The following is a 22364-nucleotide window of genomic DNA, read 5'->3' on the forward strand; positions in this document are numbered from 1 at the left end:
TTAAATTAATCGATTTATATATAAATAAATTTAACCTTAATTTATTATATTTAAAAATATTATAAAACCGCATTTCGTTAATATTTTATAATTTAATAATAAAATTTTAACTTAATTTAATTTATTTTTATTTTACGTAATAAATAACATTTTTAAATATATATTATTTATATAATTATTAAAACGTATTTTCGAAAATTTAATTAATTATAAATTTAAACCTTTTAATAAAATCACTTAATATAATTATTAAAAATTAAATTTAATATTATTACTGTAATTTATTTAAATATTTTAAATATTATAAAAAATTAAACTTTAATTTATTAAAAAATAACCTAAAAACCACGTAAAAATTTATATATAAAAAAATAATATTTATAATATTAAAAAATAACATATCGAATTTATTAATTTAAATATTATAAAATTAATATATAAAACGTATATAAATTTAATAACGTATATATTAATTTACGTAATATATATTATTAAATAATAATACGTTAAAATATTATTTTTATATTTTAATATATTACTTAAAAATTTAAAATAACCTTGTTATTTTATTAATTTTCTCGTTAATATCGTAAAAATAATTAATATTATAAATATTTTTATATTTTTAAAACTTTTTAAATAATACTTAAATATTAAATAATTCCTTTTATATACGTTATTTATATAAAATATTAATATTTTATATATTTTAAAAAATAATTATTATTTTATTTATACGTATAATTTAAATAAATTCGTAATTAATAAAATCGAAATTAAATAAATTTTTAATATTATAATTTATTTTATATATTATATTAACATTTTATTTTATTTTTTAAAATTTATTAAATAAATATAAAACTATTTAATTATTAATTAATAAATTAATTTATAATAATTTTAATATTATTATTTTTATATTTACGAATTTACGTTATTATTAATAATATATTACGTTAATTTTAATTATATTATTATTATAATTATAATTTAAATTTTTAATCGTAATAAATTACTTTTTCTTTTTAATTTAATATAAAATAACACTTTTATAAATATAATTATATTTACGCGAAAATTATTAACGTTTAAAAAATGTTTTAATTATTTTTAATTCGTTATAATAATTATATATTAAAAAAATATACCTTATATATAATTAATTATTTTTTTTTAATCGTATATTTTTAATTAAACTTAAAATAATTATTATAAATTTTAATTCGTAAATATATTTAATATACGTATTAAAAACGTTTTCGTAAAAATCGAATAATTAATTAATATCGTACGAAATTACGTTTTCCCGTTACTTAATAACTCGTTTTTAATTAAAAAATATAATAAATATTTTAATAAATAAAACGATTTTATTAAATTTAAATAACGTAATATAATAATATTAAATTAATATTTAAAAAAATAATTAATACGTTATTATTAATTAAATAAAAATAATAAAAATCGTAAATATTATTATTCGAAAAAAAATATTAAAATTTAAAATTATCGTAAAAACGATATAATAAATTTTAAAAATTATTTTAATATTTTAATATTTAAATTTAAATAAAAATAACTTTTAATTAAAATAAATCGATATAATTTTATATTATAAATTATTATAATAAATAAATTAATTAAATTTAATTAATATAATTATATATATTAAATAATTAAATATAAAAAATTAAAAAAGTAATTATAAAATATAAAATTAATAAAATTAAATTTAAATAAAGTATGCGATAAAAACGCTACGAAATTAAGTAGCGGGGCGTCGTAGCACTAACTAATCCCAATTAGGAAGGTGTTATGTCGTTACGGAAAAAGTGTTATATCGTTAAAGTTACTGCTCTTTAGGGAGTGCAACTCGGAACCGAATTCGTTAGGCGTAGCTTCGCCACAATTGAGCCTGGGGCTGCCCGGTCCAACAGTGCTCGTGGGTAGCATGTAAGGCATGGCAGTAATTAGACAGTGCCATCTGATTAAGGAAGGTCTAGGATTTAAGCTTGATTGTACTCAGACTTTTGCAAATATTGATTCCGCACACGTGCGCGAGAGGCAGCAGGAGGCAGCTACTAGGTTGCGAGGTTGCTAGGCAGCTAGGTATGCTGCAGAATGCGAGTAGATACCAGGGTTCCATTGGAGGAGGACCTGGAGTTAACCGCGTGGGATGCTCGGGAGGGTCGTGAAGGACCATTAAGCTTGTAAGCGCACAAAAGTTACCTAGTTAACGGTTCGATAGCTACAGTACATTAGCTACATTGGCCACATTGGCCACATTGGCGATATTGGCGGCATCCCTTTCTTTAATTCTGGCATGTTGACATGTTAAGTGACATCGATAGGACGTTGTGCTCGGAGAGAGAGAACCGAACTGTTCAGTTCCATCCTTGTGGTATGGTAAAGTATGACCGGTGCCGAGGATGATACGATGCCTATTACCAGCTAGGTAGGTACCTATTAAAGCTTCTATTATGCTCGGTTGTACAATACTTCGACTGAATTAGGATCCGGCCATCGTCCATCGCCCAAATCCCATAATAGGCGCATGAATTTGGAACAATGTAAGTATTTACGAGCGCAAATCTTTGTGCGATTCCGGTACGTGGTAAATTTTAGATGAGACCCAAAGCTCCGAGGCTCGATTCTCTTCGGACAAATACCATTTTTGGAGTTGGAGCGTGAGTTAGGTAGAAACGGTAGACACCGTGTGGTAGCTACGGTAGCTACGGTAGCTAGGCTGCTAGGTACGTAGCTGCGTACCTAGTAGAATTCGCTGACTCTCAGTCATGACGTCAACGTTGTGGATTCTTGCAGCTTAGATCAAATAGGCTCTAGCCTCTAAAGCTTTGGGATCCTTTTGCATGAATGCATGGCCTTCCATTCTGTTATGGGTATTCCCTACCCCAATCCCTTTTCGTGATGATTTGTTTAGTTTCTTTCAATTAGACCGATGTATGACGAATCTTAAAAGTAGTGACGGAGAAAATGACCCAAATAGGATTGAGTTGAAAATTAAGATATTGAATTATACCAAGGGTGTAATATAGAAGAGTCGTAATAGGCTGCCGACTTGTAAAAGACGAAAGGAGAGTTGTGGAAAATTGAGCGGGCGAAGCGGGGGACCGGACCCCACTAGCGAACGGAGAAAAACGGGCGGAGAGGAGAGGGAAAAAAAGGTAAGCAGAGAAAAGGGGAGTGGAAGGAAGCTTTGCTGCTTAGTTTGCTTAATCTACCTAAAAAGATAGGCTGCTTTGGAAAGTACGCTGTACTCTTCTGTGTCACCACACTCTCGTACTTGTACATACAATGGCTGCTGCGATGGCAATATTTCTCGTGTGGCGGAAAGATGTGGCACAACAACATCCAATTGCAATAGGGGAAATGGTAAAAATCAATTGATACTGTCAAGCCACACACACTAACAAGCGCAAGCGCGTCACTTGACACGTGATGTCGCAACGCCGCGGGAATCTCCATTGATGCCCGATCCCATCCAATGAAATCAATTCTTAAAAATAAATACGGGGGTCGATCTGTGCCAAAATCCCCAGCTGTCAATCTTTCAATTCCCCTCGCTAGGGAATTTCTCATGTTGATCATGCTACGCAAGACCGCAAGACAACAGCGGTAGCGAGAATAGCTTGTTTTCTGTCACTTCTCTTTTACGAGTACAATACCTACTATCGTTGACCTTTAACGAATCGCAATTAATTCAATATACTCATTTAATATATCGTTCGTTCTCTCAACTTGCTAGTCTGTAAGTGGTATGCCATGCCGCCTAATTGTCTATTTATATACAGTACGCCGGTTATTGCAATCACCATTACCATGTACTGAATAATTTGGTAGTGACTTACTACCTACGATGTATCTGTTCACCTAGCACACCTAGCTCACCTTGCTAGCTAATATAGGATAAGATGGCCTAGACTGGTCCCAGTATGCTGGGAGGCTGCAAACGCCGCCATAGCGCCAGCCGTTGTTGTCCAACGTCATTCGACTAGACTCTCCCAGATTCTCTTTCAAACAATTCTCGCCCAAGTTTAGGTTGGTCTAGCCTATTCTTCTGGTAGAAATACGTAACCGTCGTTCAGCCTCTGTCAGTACGCACGAATTAAGCCTGGCGGTGTGTAAAACATGCCCACGCGCTGATCATGCCATAAAAAGGAAAAAAGAAGAGCCACAGCAGAAAATGGCGGCACTAGACTATTTAGTTGCTTACATAGGTAGTTAGTTAGGTAGGTAGTTAGCTGTCCGTCTGGAATTCACTCTGGTAGAGGTAGATCAAAATCGCACTAGCAGTAAATCAACCGAGGCCTCCCCCACGAAACACGCTGCCGCTAGTCAAAACCGCCTCGTGGGAGTGACGACAGTTGTCTTACTGCTGGCGCGGACTTATAAGCAAAAATGGGAGACAAATCACGCGAATGTCACATCAAACGGCGAACCCGTCTGTTACCGGGACAGACATGCGGGAACAACTCCCGTGGCCTGTCCGGCTGTTCATTACCGAACTTAAGACTACGTACAATGCCTTGTTTCTTTCCAAGGTTTGGCCCTTGTTGCGGGTTTTAAAAATGGCTTAACTCCTCTGAATAGGGGCTGATAATATTCTCGCCTCCTCTCTGTGGCACCATTAATTCGACAATGGTTCTAGATTGATTACCACAGTCAAAATATATTGCAATTTATTCAGGTGTGAGATGGTGGCTTGGTGGTCGTTTAGAATATTGTTCCATTCTATTCCATCTGTGGAAAATACTGCTAAGAAAATTACCTTATAACATAATGCTGCTATATTCAAACATCGCCTACTTAGTATGCACTTACCAGCAGTTAAACTTATACATACCAGGTATGTAATAGACAGATATGTCAATCCATCCAAACGACAGCCCACAATGCAAATATAAAATGATTCGCTATATGTTTTAAGTTGATATCTTGGCCTTAATACATTTTAAGCTTAATAAGTCACCTGAAAATAATTTAGTTAATGAATAGTAGACGCAAAATTCACCGACTCTCAAAAAATAGAAGATGTTTCTATGGTTGTACAGACATGCTGTCAAGCTCAGAACTATCTTAATACGAATTCTTATTCGGGATTTCTATGCACACAGAAGTCATAAGGTAGGAACGTAAGAGGTAAACACGTACGGGCAAAGCATAGCATGCACCAAGTAAACTTCCCGAGTGGTCCAAACCCTATAGTTCTGGCCGGCATAAGATACAGAGGCTAGGCAGCTTTGCGACTCCGAGGACTAGTAGAAACGAAACACCACGGCATCTACACAACGTCACGATCCACTCTCTATCCGATTCCCCCTTTTGTCCTCCATCGTCTACAGCTCCATGAGGAAATATCCCCTTTCTATAGTTACAAAACACTGTAGCAGTAAAGGAAGATATTGAAAGTGCCGCAAGCGTACATACTAGGTACATACATACACATACACCACGACTAGGACCGTTAGAGCGCATATGATGTATGCTAGGTTAGCCGACTGGTGGACTTAAACAGTAAGCATACGGTAATCGAGCAAGCCGAAAATCCCATGCTAGCCGCATCTCAATCTAGCTCAGCCGCAGGGAAGATACAGAAGCGAAGGTCTAAGTTTCTTTTTAACCAAATTGTTAACATCACGATGCATAATTACATGCGGTAGTGTATTAAATGTCTTATTATAGGGTCAAGGGCTACGCAGAGCTCGTAAGGAAAGATTATACTCAGATATTATGTAAGGCTTTAGTATACTATTTTAAAACTAAGGCGAACAAGTTGGTATAATACTTGATATTTACGAAAGGACATCGTTTAAAGAAATCCGTTTCGTCTCTTTTATTAGAGCATACCCACATGCAATATATGGAGAAAGGAGAGAAGAAGACGGAGCAATAACCATAAGGCGCGATGACCTTCGCGAAGTCTTTTAGGGTTGGACCTTGCATCAATTCTGTGTATCCTCTACACCCATGATCCGGGCTAGACTCCGTGGGGTACGTACCTTATTTCACCAGCAACAGCGGACACTGGGCAGTCAATCAATTAAAATGCATTGCAGAATTACGGTATTGCACCTGGATTGTAGGTAGTATGTATTTCTTAGTTGCACTTGCATGTGGACTGTGAACGACAAGCCCCAAAAGCCCCAGCACCCACTCTTGCAGCACGGAAGAGAGAGGGGGGTTAGAGGGGGCAACTTTTCAGGGGGCTCCATGTACCGGTACGTACCGCACAATGTGGGTAAGGTACAAGGAACTCGGAATAGAGGTTCCTAGATCTATCAGTCGCTGTTGCATTTGCCCCGGACTATCACCCCTTCCCATTATTCGACTTTTTACTATGAGAGAAGGTACCCAATGTTTAAGCTAGCTGAAGTGGGTGATTTTGTACCTTGTAGGTAGGTAAATGCTTCCCAAGCTTCCCAATTCCACATGCCCACTAATTTTTGAATTGTTGCTTCAATCGCGCGACGTTCTCCTAGTCATCTTTAACACCCCCGTGGTCAATAATAGAGATCATATCAAGCTAATACTTTCCTCATGCACAACCAAAAGAGACCAGGACCCTCCCTCTGACGGAGTTGCTGCTACCTACCTAGGTAGACACTCGGACGAGAAGGATGTACATTGTATCTAGCGCCCGGTCTTGATGAATGTACATATGTATGTATGTGTCTGTAGGCATGCATGTATGTACTTCTACTACGCAGTAAGGTCTCGTGCGGTACGTAGAGATTCTGCGCAGCGTCTATCTTTCTTCGGTGCAAAGGTGGACATTCTCAAAACACACCCCCCCTCATTCTATCCAAAGAAGCTTAGAAAACACGCCCCTCCTTCCCAGTCGTTTCTCTACATACTACATACTACATACTACATGCCTACACTACACAGGTAGAGATTCAGTCGAGCCTACCTCAGTTCTTACCTTCCGCATCTCTTGTACTCTCGTACTTTTCTCTTTTCGTCCGAACCTCTTATGCCTCTAGCCCACTCATCCACTCATCCACATCCACACAGTCTTCATCATATCTTCTATTCGCATCTCACCGACCCATACCAATACCCATACATAGTACACAGCTATATCCATACCCATCATACCCATACCATTTTGATCCATACCCATACCTACATACATATCACATACATACATAACATAGCCCTCGAGTTCCATCACTTACACCACATACCTCTTCTAATTTATGCCGCCACCGTCGTCTATCATCTACCACCACCAACTACCGTCACGATTCTCTATACCCTTGAAAGGACCCTAGCTGTTACATACAAAAACACACACACATACACACGCACACAGAAAAGCTCTACTACACACACGCACACACATACCTAATACACATATATAATAAAGGATATCCGACTAGACCGGGTCGGGCCAACATAATATTCGGAGTCAAAGACTAGAAGAGACGGAGTAAGAGAAAAGAAGAAAAAAAGAAACAAAACACAGAAAGAGAGATTTGACTATTTGGACTTCGATGAAGACTCAGGCAGCGAATTTCCTACAAGTACCACCAATTCCACCTGGAACACGTTAAAGTCGAAGTACCCACTACGCAATCTTTTAGTGAGCTGTACTATATTACTACCAGGTCACCCTTCTATCGAATCAGCTTCTACTCATATAATCCCATTCCGCTCGCTACTCACCTGTCTTCCTTTTTTACCGCTTCTTCGAATTCATTACTCTGACACAAGCCACCCCAATCTAAGCACCCCCCCTTCTTCACGATCGTTCTAAACGTTGCGCCGTGCCGTCCCCCCCTTCTGGACTTCCACGATATTTCCATCGCATAACGCCAACAGCCCACGAAAAGGCCCACGAAAAAGCAGCAACGCACGTAAGCGCAGCCACCTGCTTAAACCGACTTACACGCGGAACTTTCTATTATTTTGCGCCGTCTTTGCCTAGGTCGCTTTGGGTCGATCTTCTAACGTTCGCATGGTTCACATGGTTTACATGGTTCGCATGCTTCCACTCACCTACTAGTTATAATCCCTTGGAAGGATTCCCATTTTGGGTCCATATTGCAAATCCGTCGGTATCGCTGTCTTGCGACGGCATCTGTTTGAGTATTTTCCAGATGTTTCGCCAAAGGTGAGTTGTCCTTGATTCCGGTCACCAAGCTCCCAGCACCAACTACCTCGAGCCCTTGCATGCAGATACCTGGCTGCCAGGCTTCCGTGGGAAAATGATATGATTATCTCGTTGATGCCTTATAACCTTGTCTATGTGTAACAAGTCCTCACCCTCGCTCTACACTACTAACCAAGCTCGCGCATTGTTTAGGACTAGTTCACAGAAGCCTGGCGATGAATTGCTTGCCAACTTCCGACAACAATTTCCCGAGATCACGGCAGTAGCCTCGTCTACGGTATCGGGAGCGCCAGCGCAAACTGTGACTGCTGATAACTCGGTTCTTGTTGCGCCGGGTCCAGAACCGTATGTTGCGATCTCTCTCAGACTTACCTCGGCGCATAGTATCTCCTAACTACTCATTTATCTCTTATGACGGCATCTATAAATCTGGCTGTGAGGCGGTGCAAGCGCATCTTGGGGAAGCTTCGACAGTTCGAGCGCGGGGTATTCCGCTGACCCCCAGCTCGAATACCACTGCAGCACTAATACCCACGATCCTACAAGTAGATAGGGATCAGCGAAATAGTAAGGGAAAAAATCATAGAGCTAACCCGAAATCATTCTAGACATCAAGGTACAACTCAAGATGTATACCGAGATCAGGATCCCACACCACGGGCTTCAGGTGCGGAATGGAGGTTTACGCCTTCGTTGATGGATCCCAACTCCTTCTCTTTTAGCACCTTCGCAAACCAACCGCCGGGCTACTACACGCCTACGCCTGGCGGTACCAATACGATTTACCATCCGCAAGCAGGCGACTTGCACACCCCCTCGATGGGAATGGGGATGGGACTCGGCACCCCGCTGTCGCTTCCAACTAGCGAAGGCGCCATCCAAGCTGGACCGGCCATGATGGACCTCACCCAATTTCATCACGGTATACCGCCACACCACTTTCCGCAGCCTTTCAATCCGTTCATCCAGCCGACTCCTCCCCAACCTTCGTTTGCGCCTTCGTCATTCGTGCATCAGGACACCGGATACGAGACGATGGACCACGATGGATCGCCTCTTGACTCGGATAGCCACGAGGAACACATGGGTTCGATGGGAGCTACATTCCATTCGCAATCACCACCTAATATGCTCGGTTTCCAACATAGACATTTTGGAGCGCCCATGACCCACTTGTTACCCCCTTCGGCTGATAAGTTCCGTTTCCATTCGACATTAAACGCGCCGACGGCGATGATCAAACACGCCGACGAAATCCCAGTAACATACCTAAATAAAGGCCAAGCCTACTCACTAGCAGTAATTGATACAGCGGGTACTTTACCCATCGCACCCGGTACCAAGTATCGAACGTTCGTGCGCATATCCTTCGAAGACGACCAACAACGGCAAAAGCCGGGCGTCTGCTGGAGTTTATGGAAAGAGGGCCGAGGGACCAACGAGGCGCATCAACGAGGCGGCAAGTTACAAGCAGTTGAGTATGTTGAGGCCGGGCAGCCCGCAGAGGGCGATGATAAACGCACCCGCATTGAACTAGAGACCGCTTCCTTCGACGGCTTCTCGGTTGTTTGGACTCCTGGTTTAAATGGTGCTGCGGAATGCAATATCGCAGTTCGCTTCAACTTCCTTTCTACCGATTTCAGCCATTCCAAGGGAGTTAAAGGCATCCCGGTAAGACTTTGCGCTAAGACTACTGCCTTGTCATCGAATGATTCACCACCCTTGTCAGACCCTGCATTCGAGATCTGCTACTGCAAGGTCAAGCTATTCAGGGACCATGGAGCGGAACGGAAGCTCTCTAACGATGTCGCCCATGTTAAGAAGACGATTGACAAACTCAAGCAGCAGATAGCTCAAGCAGAAAGCGGGGCCAAGGATTTCGGAAAGCGCAAACGGGGTGGCGGTTCACATGCAAAGGGACAAGAGCATCAACGTCCAGGGAAAGCACCGAAGCACAAGAGAACATGGTCGATGTCATCAGCTAGCTCCGGTGGCGGGGGCGGGCGACCCTCGCTCGAAGACGACTTGCACTTCAAATTACAAACACTACAGGATATGTTCACAAGCACCCGACCGGTGAGCATCTTGTACTTGCGCGGCGACGACTTGGATGATCCGGACTTACATCCGGTGAGCCTACCTGGTGAACCTACTGATCTCACGAAAGTCGAATCAAAGGATGGCCCTGCGTGGCGTAGCGGGCGAAGTTCAGTTACTGGATCATCGCTTGTCTCTCCTTCGCCAAGTTCCATGTCACTACATTCGCAATCAGCTAGCACGAACCAATGGAACGACTTTACAAGTGGTGGAGACGCGCCAACCGGAAGACGACCGTCCGACAAGCCCGTTAAGGTCCGCAAAGTAGACGATGATGGAAACCTGAGCGGCTGGATAGAAGTGCTGGAAGTCGATCCATTATACAAACCACCCACCGAAAGACCTGCGAAGCCCATCGCATGCTTCTATGTCGCCCGACGATACCCATCCGAACCCGAAAAACGCGAGCTCCACCGAGCAGTCTACCTAACTCGAAGGACAACATCGGAGTTTGTGTCTCGAATATCGACCAAGTGGGCCATCGACTCCTCAGCCGTCGTACGGGTCATCCATGTCCTTGAAAGCGGGCTAGAAGTGGAAGTAGACGACGACGTAATTCAAGCATTATCGGAAGGCCAAGATATGACACTCGAAATTGCTGAGGTGGATCGAAGCATACCCCAGCCTAAGCAGGAATGGGAAATGATGACTGTTGAACGGTCCGAAGGCGACCGTAACTCACAACACAGCGTATTTCGCACAACAACGGGCTACGAACTACGACTTACATTTTAAATTCTATTGGCGCTTGGTAAACATTTGACGAGGATTCATTTTATTTTTTTATTATTTCAAGGATTATATTCTAGGGCTGGGAGACCATCATCCGGAACCGGGGTCTACCATCATCATATCTATTGACGAACATGAGTACTTATACCCAGCGAACCTCCGGCGGGATTTTGATTTATTACATCTGGCGTTCGAGCGGGGCATGAAAAGATACCATCCCCTTAGAGGGCAGCTCTGTTTCTCCACGTCTCCTTTGTTGTGAGGGACAAATGTTGGATAATTTTTTTAGACTGATGATGCTACCTACACATACATTAGAGGGGATTATGGCTTGTATTAACAACAACTTTTTTGATGAGGGGAGGGGTGGCGCTTATCAGAACGCTACCCCCAAGCGAAATTCTTGGGGCTTGGAATATACCCAGTTGGATCATATGTACCTGGCTCCCTAGGAGCACGAGATCTTTTGGGAGGAAGGGGATATTGGAAAGGCGGCAGGTCAACCAGGACGGCCCGGTCCTATTGTATGCGGAGTGCACCTTATTGGATCACTCGGTGGGACTTCATCTTCAGCACTACACTATTCTACACTAGTATATTTTATTTGTGGCGAAGGGTCTCGTGATACTGGAACTAATAGTATACATAATACATACAAATAAGAGATGTCTAATGCGGATGTCATACCACCGAATCATTTCGCGATTCGTTCATCTCATCTCAGTGTCCCCTCGATCGCGATGGTACAGGCCTTGTAAACATCATACATACCATGCCGACCACAGCAAATACCGCCCAACGCTGTCCGATACATACCCAACTAGGCTTAGTCGGATGACGAGGCCTTAATCTCCTAGAAGCAATCGCCAATCTGTCTGCGACAGTGATCTCGATCGGGACTATGGTCTTAGTGTATGTAGGTGTATGTAGGTGTATGTACCTTAATTTCATGACATTAGCTGATAATTAGGTAGTTATGTTGTATTTATGTATTTCCCCGTGCTGGCCGTGCTGTCCGTCGTCGTAGGATTCGCTCACCTTGCCGCGGTGCACCCCTTAAAACAGTTATTTCATTAAACCGATTTTAGCAGTACCAAGACAACATCGAAACTTTAAATGACGGCTTCTCCCTTACCCACGGTCGCATTGCATATTGAAAGGGCTGAAGACCTGAGGGCCTAGAACAACATTGGGGTACATTAGCTATGTATTGGTTTAGATATGGTTAGCATTGGTTTGGAGAGGCTTATTAAGGCGTAACGACATCCTTGCTAGCTACTATCGGCGCAATTGCTCAGGTCATATTTAGTAGGCTAGAATGCCCTAATGGGAGGGAGGTTAGGTATCATCAGCTGTTCAGGCGTCTACTGGGTATAGGAAAGAAGAAAACGAAACGAAAAAGAAAATAAAAAAAAGTAAAAGGAAAAGAAGGCTACGATAGCCTAGAGTACACGGCAAAATACGACGGCATAATGATATGAATGACGGGAAGCGCCGAGTACCAGATGATCAAGCACAGGCTATTTGATGGATGTTTTGATGAATGTTAGAGGTTTGTGATAGAAAAGAGAAGTTTACTGCAGTGGACCTAATGTAGGTAATATTATGCGTTAAATGCCGGTACTTGGCTGCCGTCTGTATCTACAAGGTACTTAGAGTAGCAACGGACCAGATTTGTAGCGGTCGAAATGGCTGTGGCGTTTGTAAGTGGCTGGACTAGGTAATTCTGGGGCTGTTTCGAAACACGGCTGGCAGCTGGAGGCCCTAGAATGTTTAATCCGCCCCGCACAGGAAGGCGCGGAACTCCGGCACCAAGATACTGGGTTCCTTCTGCAGGTGATTCTGGGCGAGCTGGACCGCTGAATTGATTCTTCCCATCTCCAGCCTACAGTACTAGCTCGCAGCTGCCACAATCTGACACAATCTCACAATCGCACAATCTGCCCCTCCTACTAAAACAAATCTCAAAACTTATTACAAGGGTCAATGGCTTTTTGTCATTTCTTCCCTCTTCAAATGAAAACAATGAAAACATCATCACACCCCCCGGCAACTCCGGGAATTAAGAGAATAAACGATATAAACGAAATAAACAAAATGACCCGAGAAAAAGAAAAAAGAAACGAAACATCTGATACTTACAGCATACTCCTCATTTAGGATGGCTTCAAGGATGACCTCATTTTAAATCTGAAGCAAAATCCCCCGATCGCCCCCTGTCTTCATCGTAGTAGTCTAACAGCCGATGCTGTTTGTGCAATTTGTTGTTGTTAATGCGTCCTTTTACATGAGGAATTTCTAACTGATCTCGTCAATGTTATCATCGCTTTCGTTGTGGGGTTGATAATCTCGGTGAGAGGGAATAAGGCTATGAGAAGGGATCATGGGGGGGTCATGAGATGAGGGAGATGCCGAGCGACAATACAACGATACCGCAAGCGTCATTCCCTCGTTAGGCATCAAAAACAACTCATCAGTTATATCGGCAAGACTGTCGGCTTTCCTAATCAAACTAGTTAGACGATTTACACCGCTGTCATATCCATCTATTCCTCTAACGCCTCATTCACCGTATCGTCATCATTTCCCCGATCCCAATATGGATTCGCCCTTCCACTTACCTCCCCGGCCTAAACGTGGGATATGGGGGGCATGGGGGTATTGGGACAGAATAGCGTCAGAATAAACGGGCCATGTATTAATACTACTGTATTACACTGTGAGTCAACTATCCCCTGGATCATCTAACTGGGCAATTAACAATTTTTCTTCAACACCAGATAGTCTAGGGGATAGTCAACTCACAGTGTGTCACAGTCGTATTAATACATGGCTCACTTATTCTGACGCTATTCTGTGGGATTGAATCGATTGACGACTTGACGTTGGGAACTCTAGCCCAAGAAAGCCACAAATGATGATCGACGTCTGGGTTGAACTGGGGCAGTGCACACGGACCTCTCTGGACAAACTCCACAGCGCTGTGGCGAGTGGTTTGCGCGTTCCGCATAGTGATCCAGTCACTGTACGACTTCATATGCGGCTATCTCGTGCCACCATCGCCCAAATAGACGGGCTTACTTTAGATGCCGTGGTACATAAATCTTGAGGTTGTCGGAACAGATGTTATCCTGGCCACCAAACCCCCCCTCGGACATGCGGTACTCCTACCAGGATGGGCTCATTTCCAACCCACGTTTCTAGACTGTGACTGATGTACCTGTGCAGCTGTGTTGATATGCAGATATGCTAATACTAGACTGACTGCATACATGTTCAGGTTCGACCAACTCGCGGGACCTTACCTACGTGGGAGACATGCAGGAACCGAAATTCCTCCAGCTACATAGCTCGGCTCTGTATTGTTTCCCCGAAAAGAAATCGATATGAAACTCCCGAGTGAAATTTTCTTTAGGAATCTTGAAAATCTTTTAGTAAGGGGGAATTTCTATGGCATCCTGTCGCCAAATTTCCAGTTTCCGTACCGGCATCTATCAAAAACTAGCATTTATCCTACTCTTTCCTATCGTCTCCAAGTTCGACTTGCGCTCGAGAGGAATTTACGTCCTTGGATGATTAGCGATCAATTATAAATTGAACAGCGCCAATAGCGTTTAGTCTCGGGCAACACATATTCGCTGTGCTACCGGCTGGGAAACCAGTCTAACCGACACAGCATCCATCTTACACCCCCATCCGTGTTACCGAGCATAAAGATGAAGAGAATGTGTGTCAACATATGTCAACGCAGAATGCATAATCATATGGCTAGGCGCAAAACGGCAGTCAGCATTTTTAGCATCCAGCTGAACAAAAAAATTTATCCACCGTCTCATTACATAGTAGGGCGATAAGTCGCCAAGTGCATCGACGATCGAGGTAGTTATCAGCTGGCTTCACATGAAATTTGGCGCCGTCCTCGGCCTTTACAGCGCATCGCATTACACTACAGCATGCCTAACTGTTAGGGACTGCCAGCTGGCATGTGCGCTGTAAAGGGTACGAATAGCGCTTACTTAGGCCCCTAAAGCTGCAGCTAGCAGCGTCCCTTGTAGCGCGTGCAGGCGTGGTAGGGAAATTTTCGCTACAGCTTACCATTGGGAGTTTATTGGGGTCCTGCATCATGCAGCTGTGACGCGCTGCGAGCCCCGGTCCGGTCGCCCTGTTAGTGGCCAATTTAGTGGCCAGTCCAGCGACCGAAGTACTGGTACTTACAATGACAATCACTATTAGGGGGGGCTCACTCGCCACAGTCTGTCTAGGCCTACGGGAGGCTTGACCCCGGTAACGACCCCGAGACTCACCACAATTCCCGATCAAATATACCGGAGCCGACCGGTAGAGGAAGTTGCGAAGGGGAGGTTTGCGATCGTACTATCCTTAGGCATAACGGCGATGCGTTGGTAACGAATCTAGACGGCTTCGACATAAGCAAGGCTCGGCCACCTTCCAGTCGGAATTGGACCTACCGACTGATTGTCGCACGCGCATGCGACTTTCCGAAGGGCTTGAGGCGTGTCGACACAAACCCTCTCAGGAACAGGCCGATCTGGACAGTATGGAGGCCTCCCTTCGGCCACGTGTAGTCGCAATCTACGACATCCGCATGTCTCATCTAGAACCGGGTCCAATAAGATTCTCGAAGCGGTGTTTATTTCAGCTGGCCAGGGAGGTCGAGTTGCACAAGCGAAGTGAGTCCGGGACGGATAGGTTATTCATTCGGCACAATTTAGTACCACACTCGATCATTGCCACCTATCTCTTCTCGCGCTACGGTCCCTGCAGCAGCCACGACCGCCATTGAACTACCGCAAGTGTCTCTAGAACCAATGATACTTCTAAAAGAAAGACTTCCTAGGAGGGAGAACATGGTTCGAGGGGGATACTCAAAATTACAGAGCTCGGCATCGCCACAGAAATACGCGACGACCCCAGAATAAGGTGGTGAGCCACAGGTTATCGCATCACGCCCTGGGGTAGCTCCCCTTTTAGGCGATCTTAGTGTGACGATACAAAGCGGTCGCGGCATACTAGCCACATCATTTTCACGCAGGATATCGACAAAAAGGGACGCTGGAGATGGATATTGACGAATGAATGCTGCTGGAGCGGGCAAACTTGCCACTTCATGAGCCACAGGGCAGAGAGACTTCTGGATAGAATGGCCTGTCGCGATAGCCAATGACAGGCCTCTATCAGGTAGCAAACTTTCCTCATCCGGCAGTCCTCCGCATTCGCCACAGGTCCGCGAAGTACACGGGTGTTGCTCTTCGTCTGCAATGGCACCTACCTAGCTGGAGACGTCGAGCATTGCCCTTTGTCGGGGGCTGACCAAAGCCTACTGCTACTTCTACCTACAGGAAGGCTGACTACGCGTGCCACAGTTCGCCACAGCGCCGTCATGGTGGTGCACCGCTCTCAGTCGAGTCGGACAGAGCAGAAGAGAAAACGCGAGCGTTATTGGGCGACGCGCCCCCCTTCGAGATGAATGACGACAGGAAGTGGCTAGTGCGGCGGTGAGAGAGGAGCTCACCCACTCTGCTCACCACCACAGCGATCGGCGGTCTGGTTTCCCGTTTCGGGAGGTCCGCACACGTCGAAATCGGCACTCAGGTCCGAGGGTGCGCCGGCACTTATTGGATCCGCTCTTGCCCTCGATTTTACTATGTAGTGACCGCCTGAGTGGATAGGGCCGACGTACGTCATGATGCGATGGGCTGGTGATCATGACGACTTTTGATCTTTCGTTTATCTGGGACTCTTCTACCTGTCTAGGTATCTATATCTGTATACGAGGTTTGCTTTGATTTCTGTTTGGGCACTGATGGCGAGATCTCTGAGTGACACAGATAAGGCGGTAAGGCTGTATATACCACGTACCTATGTATGGTCTATTTATACATATTCTAATATCGTGAAGATAGGGAGGTTGGTTGGTATGGAGGTAAGTAGATGCGATTTAGTTGGGCTGAATTATTTCTCACGAAGATGGACTTGGGGAGTGACGTCATACCTGAACATATGATTATGGGTTTTCGACGGTGAGAGAATCGGGATTGTTAAGGTGAAGAGATTTTAGGCTGAATTGCCGCGGCTTCGAATGCTACGTCGCGACTAGCCGGTCGCGCGGGCCGAGGGAGAGGAAGAGGAATTGATGCCGATTTAAGGGTTAGACTCATGTTGATGCAAATTAGGTACCTACCTAGGTAGGTATAAGGTAAATATTGCGGAAGACTTCATTGACGTCACTGTAGGTGGTTTTATCTTTATGGCAATATTTTCGTCTATGTCTATAGTAAGTATCTAGCCGAGTATCTATTCCTCATCAATTCGTGAGCGCATCCGATGCAACATGGAGCGATTGAGTAATCCAAGCTCCTACCTAAACCAATACACCTCGCCAATCTAACCCAAAATCTAGCGATAGTCTATCGAGATACTAGTCTTTTGGCGAACAAGTAGCGATGATTTGAAAAATCAAGGAGCAATTGATGATAAATGCCGAATGTGCAAGAAAACCGGCGCATTCTTAACTTCACAACACCCTCATCCAGGACAAGTTCAAAACTCACATCCCAACCAACGACTGTATCACCACCGTCATCGGCGGAATCGAGGTGAAAAGAACCGTAATGGTGCCAAACAGGCTCATCGACAGGATTGAAAGCGCCGCGGCTCGGGGATCGGTACGCAGCAGCAAAGCCGCCGCAATAGCCGATGAATTGGCACCGAGGGTTACGCCACGGGTCACATAATCATCTGCATCGCACACCCAACATTAGCTTTCCATCCCAATATCTCAACAACAACAACAACAAAATATTGCCATGTAGGTAGGGACAATAAACAAAACTCACCCTCCGGAATCCTCAACCAGCCCAAAACCCTCCGTCCAACCAGGACGCCCAGGATCCCACTCATGATCGCCAGCGCCGCAACCGTATTCACATCGCCGCCCAAATTCGCCGTCGCCGGCACCGCAAGCGCAAGCGTCAGGCTGCGGGCCGCGAAGGCGAGACTGCGCGGCGCGCTGATGCCGATGGCGTGGCAGATCGGCGGGTATGCGAACAGCGAGCCGATGCTGATGGCGATGGTGGGGACTAGGATCGCGGTGAGGTGTTGTCGGAGTTCGCGGCGGTATTGGTATACCGGCAGCGCGAAGGAGATGATGGAGGCGTCGAGGATGGAGGCGAATATGTCGCCTGCGCCGGGGGGTGGGAGGGGGGTTGTGGTGCGGGGGCTCCAGAGAGTGGTGTAGGAGGTTCCGGTTTTGTATTGCGTGAGCACGGTGCTGAGGGAGTGGGTTTGCGGGAGCGCGAGGATGTAGATGGTTAGTGCTGTGAGGAGCGAGCATAGGAGCACGGGGTGCAGGTAGGTGCGCCAGGTTGGCGGGAGGGAGGTCGCGAACATGTAGGTTAGGATGTTGACGGTTAGGTGTAGCGGCATGGCGTAGTTCGTTGTGTAGTATACTGGCACCCCGACGAGGAGGAAGAGGGTGCTGTAGGTGAGGAGGTCGAGGCGCGTGGTTAGTATTGCGGCCCACCGGACCGAGCGGGATGGTGGGATTGGGGCTTGGGGTGGGAGGGTTGGGGGCTCGGCTTCGGGGCTTGGGGTTGTGGGGGGGGAGGGTTCTGCTCGATGGGCCGGGGCGGCGTCTTGGGATGGTAGCGGGCGTTGTAGGTCTACCTCGTCTGATGACAGTTGGTCTGAGATCTCTGCTGGGGTGGAGGTCCCTGCGGATGCTGGTAAAGTTGTCATAGGTATCTCGTCGCTACTAGGGTTGAGCTCTTCTGCTCGTGCTGTCATGGCTCTTTTTGATGATCCTAGAAGAAGCTGGAGGGCTCGGGTCATGTATGCTGCGAGGCCCATCATGACGACAAAACCAATTACTATGTAAGGGTCAGCAAAACCGAATGTTAAGTCAATTAGGTCGTCTCATTACTTACTGAAGACAGCGATTATCTTGAGGACCTCAATTCCCCCTATTGATGGACTCAGGGGTAGTAGAACGAATGAGGGTGTGAACAATACATTGATCCATCGTAATGCCCACCCGCCCTGAGATGCGTGTCAATCCCAAAGTCTTATGAAGAAATAGTAGTGACATGACGTACTGGAATTTCAATAACACCAACGATGCGCTTCGTCCGATGCTCGCCGAGCACTTGTTCGGATAGTAGCAAGGCCAAGAAAAGAATGACGAGACATGCTACCGACGACGGAAAGGCCACAGACCCAAGTCCAAATAACTTGTTAACTCCGAAGCAGGCCAATAGCATTAGAATTATTCCAAATGGCACATAGAGCCATGCTTGTATGATGTTGTGCCGAGAGTGTCGGAATGACTATGATCGAGTTAGCTAGTTGTATGTGTGTAGAATATGAGGTCATACGATTTGTACTGCTGATAGCAGGTCATCTAGCGCTTGTTTACGCACGGTCGCCATCTTAAGGGTCTCATTGAAGCTAAAATAATCGAATTAATATAATATATTCCCTACTTTTACCTTGAAGTTCCCAAGAGAGAAGATATTGTCGCTGACACGGATATGCGGGTGTTTATATAATATGGCCCTCGGTAGCGATCTTATGATTATCATGGGCAACTACAGAATGAGCCATACTAATGGATTTACGGCGTATTTACCGCATATTTACCTAGGTAAACCGCTAGATATTTCAATCGCTAGCGCCGATCTCGGCCTGGTCGATGACCTTCACTTTAGCTTACTAACTCATTGACACATCGCATCGATTTTCATTGCTATCTCAGAGCAGGTTGTGGCCAGCATAAGCCACGATCTTTTATCATACATTTGTATCTCAGAGGACATGGAAAACTGAGAATTGCACATCTGTTTTTGGGGAAATTTGGGGCAGAGAAAAGGGGAATAATCGGAGGTGGGTACATGACTTCCATGATTTCCATGACTTCTTCGAAAATCATAGCATAACGGGGAATCAAAGCAGATAATCAGTCCAGGGGCAATGTCCCAGATGTGCACCTACTCGTGTAGGACCTGTGGACGTTCATTCATACTGGCGCCTTTATTACCGGCCAGCTCGCCGCCTCACGGCCAGTCGCCTTTCTGGACTTGATCGGACGAGTTGCGAGAGGGTTGATATCCTTCTGGTCGACGAAGATAAGCAGGCCGAGTTCAACCTTGTTAATCCTGTGTCCAAGGTTCGGGGTTCTCTCCTGCGCCGCCCAAAGTTCCTCGAGCTTGCGGAAATGCCTCCAGAATTCATCGTGTACGGTCAAGACATGGCTGTCGCACTTACGGACTTCGTAATAAAAGTGCTCCATGTCTTCGAAGCTTGCTAGGTTCTCGCGTCGGGCGGTATCTATTTGTTGTGAACATTTATTAGCATGCGCATTACGCGATAGGAGACGTGGGGATGCTATAAGTGGCTTGTTTTTCTCAAGGGGAGAACTTACCTCGGAAATTCTCGTAAGTGCTCTTCAAGTGGTACGCAGAAGCTTGCTTTCGAGTCATGCGAGGCTGGGTAAGGAGACTATTGTTGCCCTCGTTCTTGAAATTGCCCTCGTGGTCTCGCTTACCGGTTGTGATTTGGACCGATTCGATGGGGCGGAGGTGTTCCAGAGTTAGCTTCATGATGAAGAAGAACTTCTTCATGTCAGGGAAGTAACTAATAAACTTGTCTAGCAAGAGAGGGCAAAACTTCAAGTCGCAGCGGCGGGGCAGATCGCCGCGGCACTGGAAAGGCGGATCTTTGTAGACACCATCTATATACTGGTAGTCATACTCCATGGATACTTGCTTGATACCAGCAAATACGTGTTGGTTTCGCACCGGTCGAACCCAGCTGGCAGTGACACGGCCAATGAATTGAATGCAGATCACTACAACAACAGGAGTCAGTAATTATTTTGAGGAAATAGTTACAGGGGGGTTTTGCACGCCTTGGGGATTAAAACTTGATATCACTTACTATCGAGGTCGCGGAGGATGAATGCGCGATCCTTTGTCTTGGGAGTATCCTTGAACGGCATTCGGGGCCACATCTTCTTGGAGGAAGGTCTTCTGAAGAGACCCATTATCGCCCTCTCTGATGCTGCGTCGATTTCCATGAGCTTGCTGCGCTGTCGCCATGCAGAAGGATCGTATGCCTCTGGTTCCGCAGGCATGAGCTGAGGAGTTTGTGTGTTGATATCACCAAGAGGCATGGCATCAGCATAGCGATCGACATACAGCTGGAAATAATGCATGCCGGGGATCATCGCGGCCTGGTCCCAGACCTCGAGCTTCAGCTCGTTGCAAAACTTCGGGTAGATAGACATAGCTATTATGTCTACTATGTTAGCATGAATAATTCTTGATCATGAAAGCTGGTGTCATACCTCTTAGTAGTTGGGTGTCAAGACACGCACAACTTGGCAGGGTAAGTTAAAGCTTTCTTGTTTACCACAAGTGCAAATCTTCACAAGATGTAATGCCTAGCAGGTCATTCAATAGTAAGAGGCGAGACTCGGACTAGAAAATGCCAACACGTGTAAAAGTAATGGCAGCGTGTTATCAACAGAGGTAGACACGAGTAGATGCCTTTCTGTTGATGAATGGTAAATGAACGTGAAAAAAGCGATTTCAATGAAAAAAATTCAGGAAAGCACGTAGCAGAAGCGATTAAACGTAGAAAATGAGCGAATGGGAATGAGAAAGCCCTGATCTCCCTAGTTATTCCTGGAAAGATCAAGGCCAGAGTGATGGTGATGAAGGAGAGGAAATGTGAGGTGAAAGGTTTGAGAGATGGGAAGAAAATATTTTACAGAATAGAAAGGTAGGAAACTACCTAGGACCTAGTAGGTATCACTATCGTTGCTTTCAATATTTACCTGCCGTTCTGCCCTAGATACCTGTGTTTCTTGAGTCTGTGAGATATCTTGACGATGAAAACTTGAAGGTGGTGATTTACTAGTCGTAACTCGCCGTAAGGGGTAAAGACGCCGCAAGGGGGAAAGAACTCAACGAAAGAGCAGCGAGAAACCGGCGCGGAAGGGACGGTATAGGCGGAGAGGAAGTATCGGGCATAGCGGCGAGGAACCAATAATAGAAGCGGCGAATGAGCGGCCAGTAACTGGCGAGGAAATTGCAATAGATATCATATAAGCAATATCCATAGTCTATTATGGGGCTAGACTTAAGGAAGCCGCACTACGAGGCCTAGGAATAAACGGGGCGTTAAAGGGGATGTGATTTCCTTAGACGTTTAGAGTCTATTATTATGTAGATGGGAGAAATTCGGATAGATATCTCTTGCTGATAGTCTATTAACAGAAGATATCTTATGTCACAGTCTTCTGCTCAGCTTCTGATCTCAATAATGATAGATCCATGGACGGGAAAGGCACCCTTGGCCGAGACCCCTTTGAGTC

The 22364-nt window shown here is 44.8% G+C and overlaps 3 protein-coding genes across 3 annotated transcripts; 1 reads left to right on the forward strand and 2 right to left on the reverse strand.

Annotated features, from left to right (window-relative positions):
• The first annotated feature begins 7979 nt into the window (after window positions 1-7979).
• GGS22DRAFT_116131 (CP2 transcription factor-domain-containing protein) lies at window positions 7980-11148 on the forward strand. The gene is made up of 3 exons (XM_047958098.1): window positions 7980-8140; window positions 8333-8485; window positions 8749-11148. Exons 1-3 carry the CDS (start codon window positions 8127-8129, stop codon window positions 10970-10972), a joined length of 2391 nt encoding a protein of 796 aa, XP_047820491.1. The 5' UTR covers window positions 7980-8126; the 3' UTR covers window positions 10973-11148.
• Window positions 11149-17537: 6389 nt separating this feature from the next.
• GGS22DRAFT_199064 (LrgB-like family-domain-containing protein) lies at window positions 17538-19416 on the reverse strand (the record flags this gene model as incomplete). Its single annotated transcript, XM_047966229.1, has 5 exons — window positions 17538-17728; window positions 17827-18858; window positions 18916-19027; window positions 19084-19314; window positions 19363-19416. The coding sequence occupies 5 exons, from the start codon at window positions 19414-19416 to the stop codon at window positions 17538-17540; spliced, it is 1620 nt and encodes a 539-aa protein (XP_047820492.1).
• A 587-nt stretch (window positions 19417-20003) lies between these two features.
• On the reverse strand, window positions 20004-21272 carry GGS22DRAFT_186732 (uncharacterized protein; the record flags this gene model as incomplete). The annotated part of the gene is made up of 3 exons (XM_047964491.1): window positions 20004-20314; window positions 20409-20834; window positions 20924-21272. The coding sequence occupies 3 exons, from the start codon at window positions 21270-21272 to the stop codon at window positions 20004-20006; spliced, it is 1086 nt and encodes a 361-aa protein (XP_047820493.1).
• Between the last annotated feature and the right edge of the window lie 1092 nt (window positions 21273-22364).

Source organism: Annulohypoxylon maeteangense (assembly GCF_022496945.1).
Source record: "Annulohypoxylon maeteangense strain CBS 123835 unplaced genomic scaffold GGS22scaffold_5, whole genome shotgun sequence".
In the NCBI taxonomy this organism is placed as follows: Eukaryota; Fungi; Ascomycota; class Sordariomycetes; order Xylariales; family Hypoxylaceae; genus Annulohypoxylon; species Annulohypoxylon maeteangense.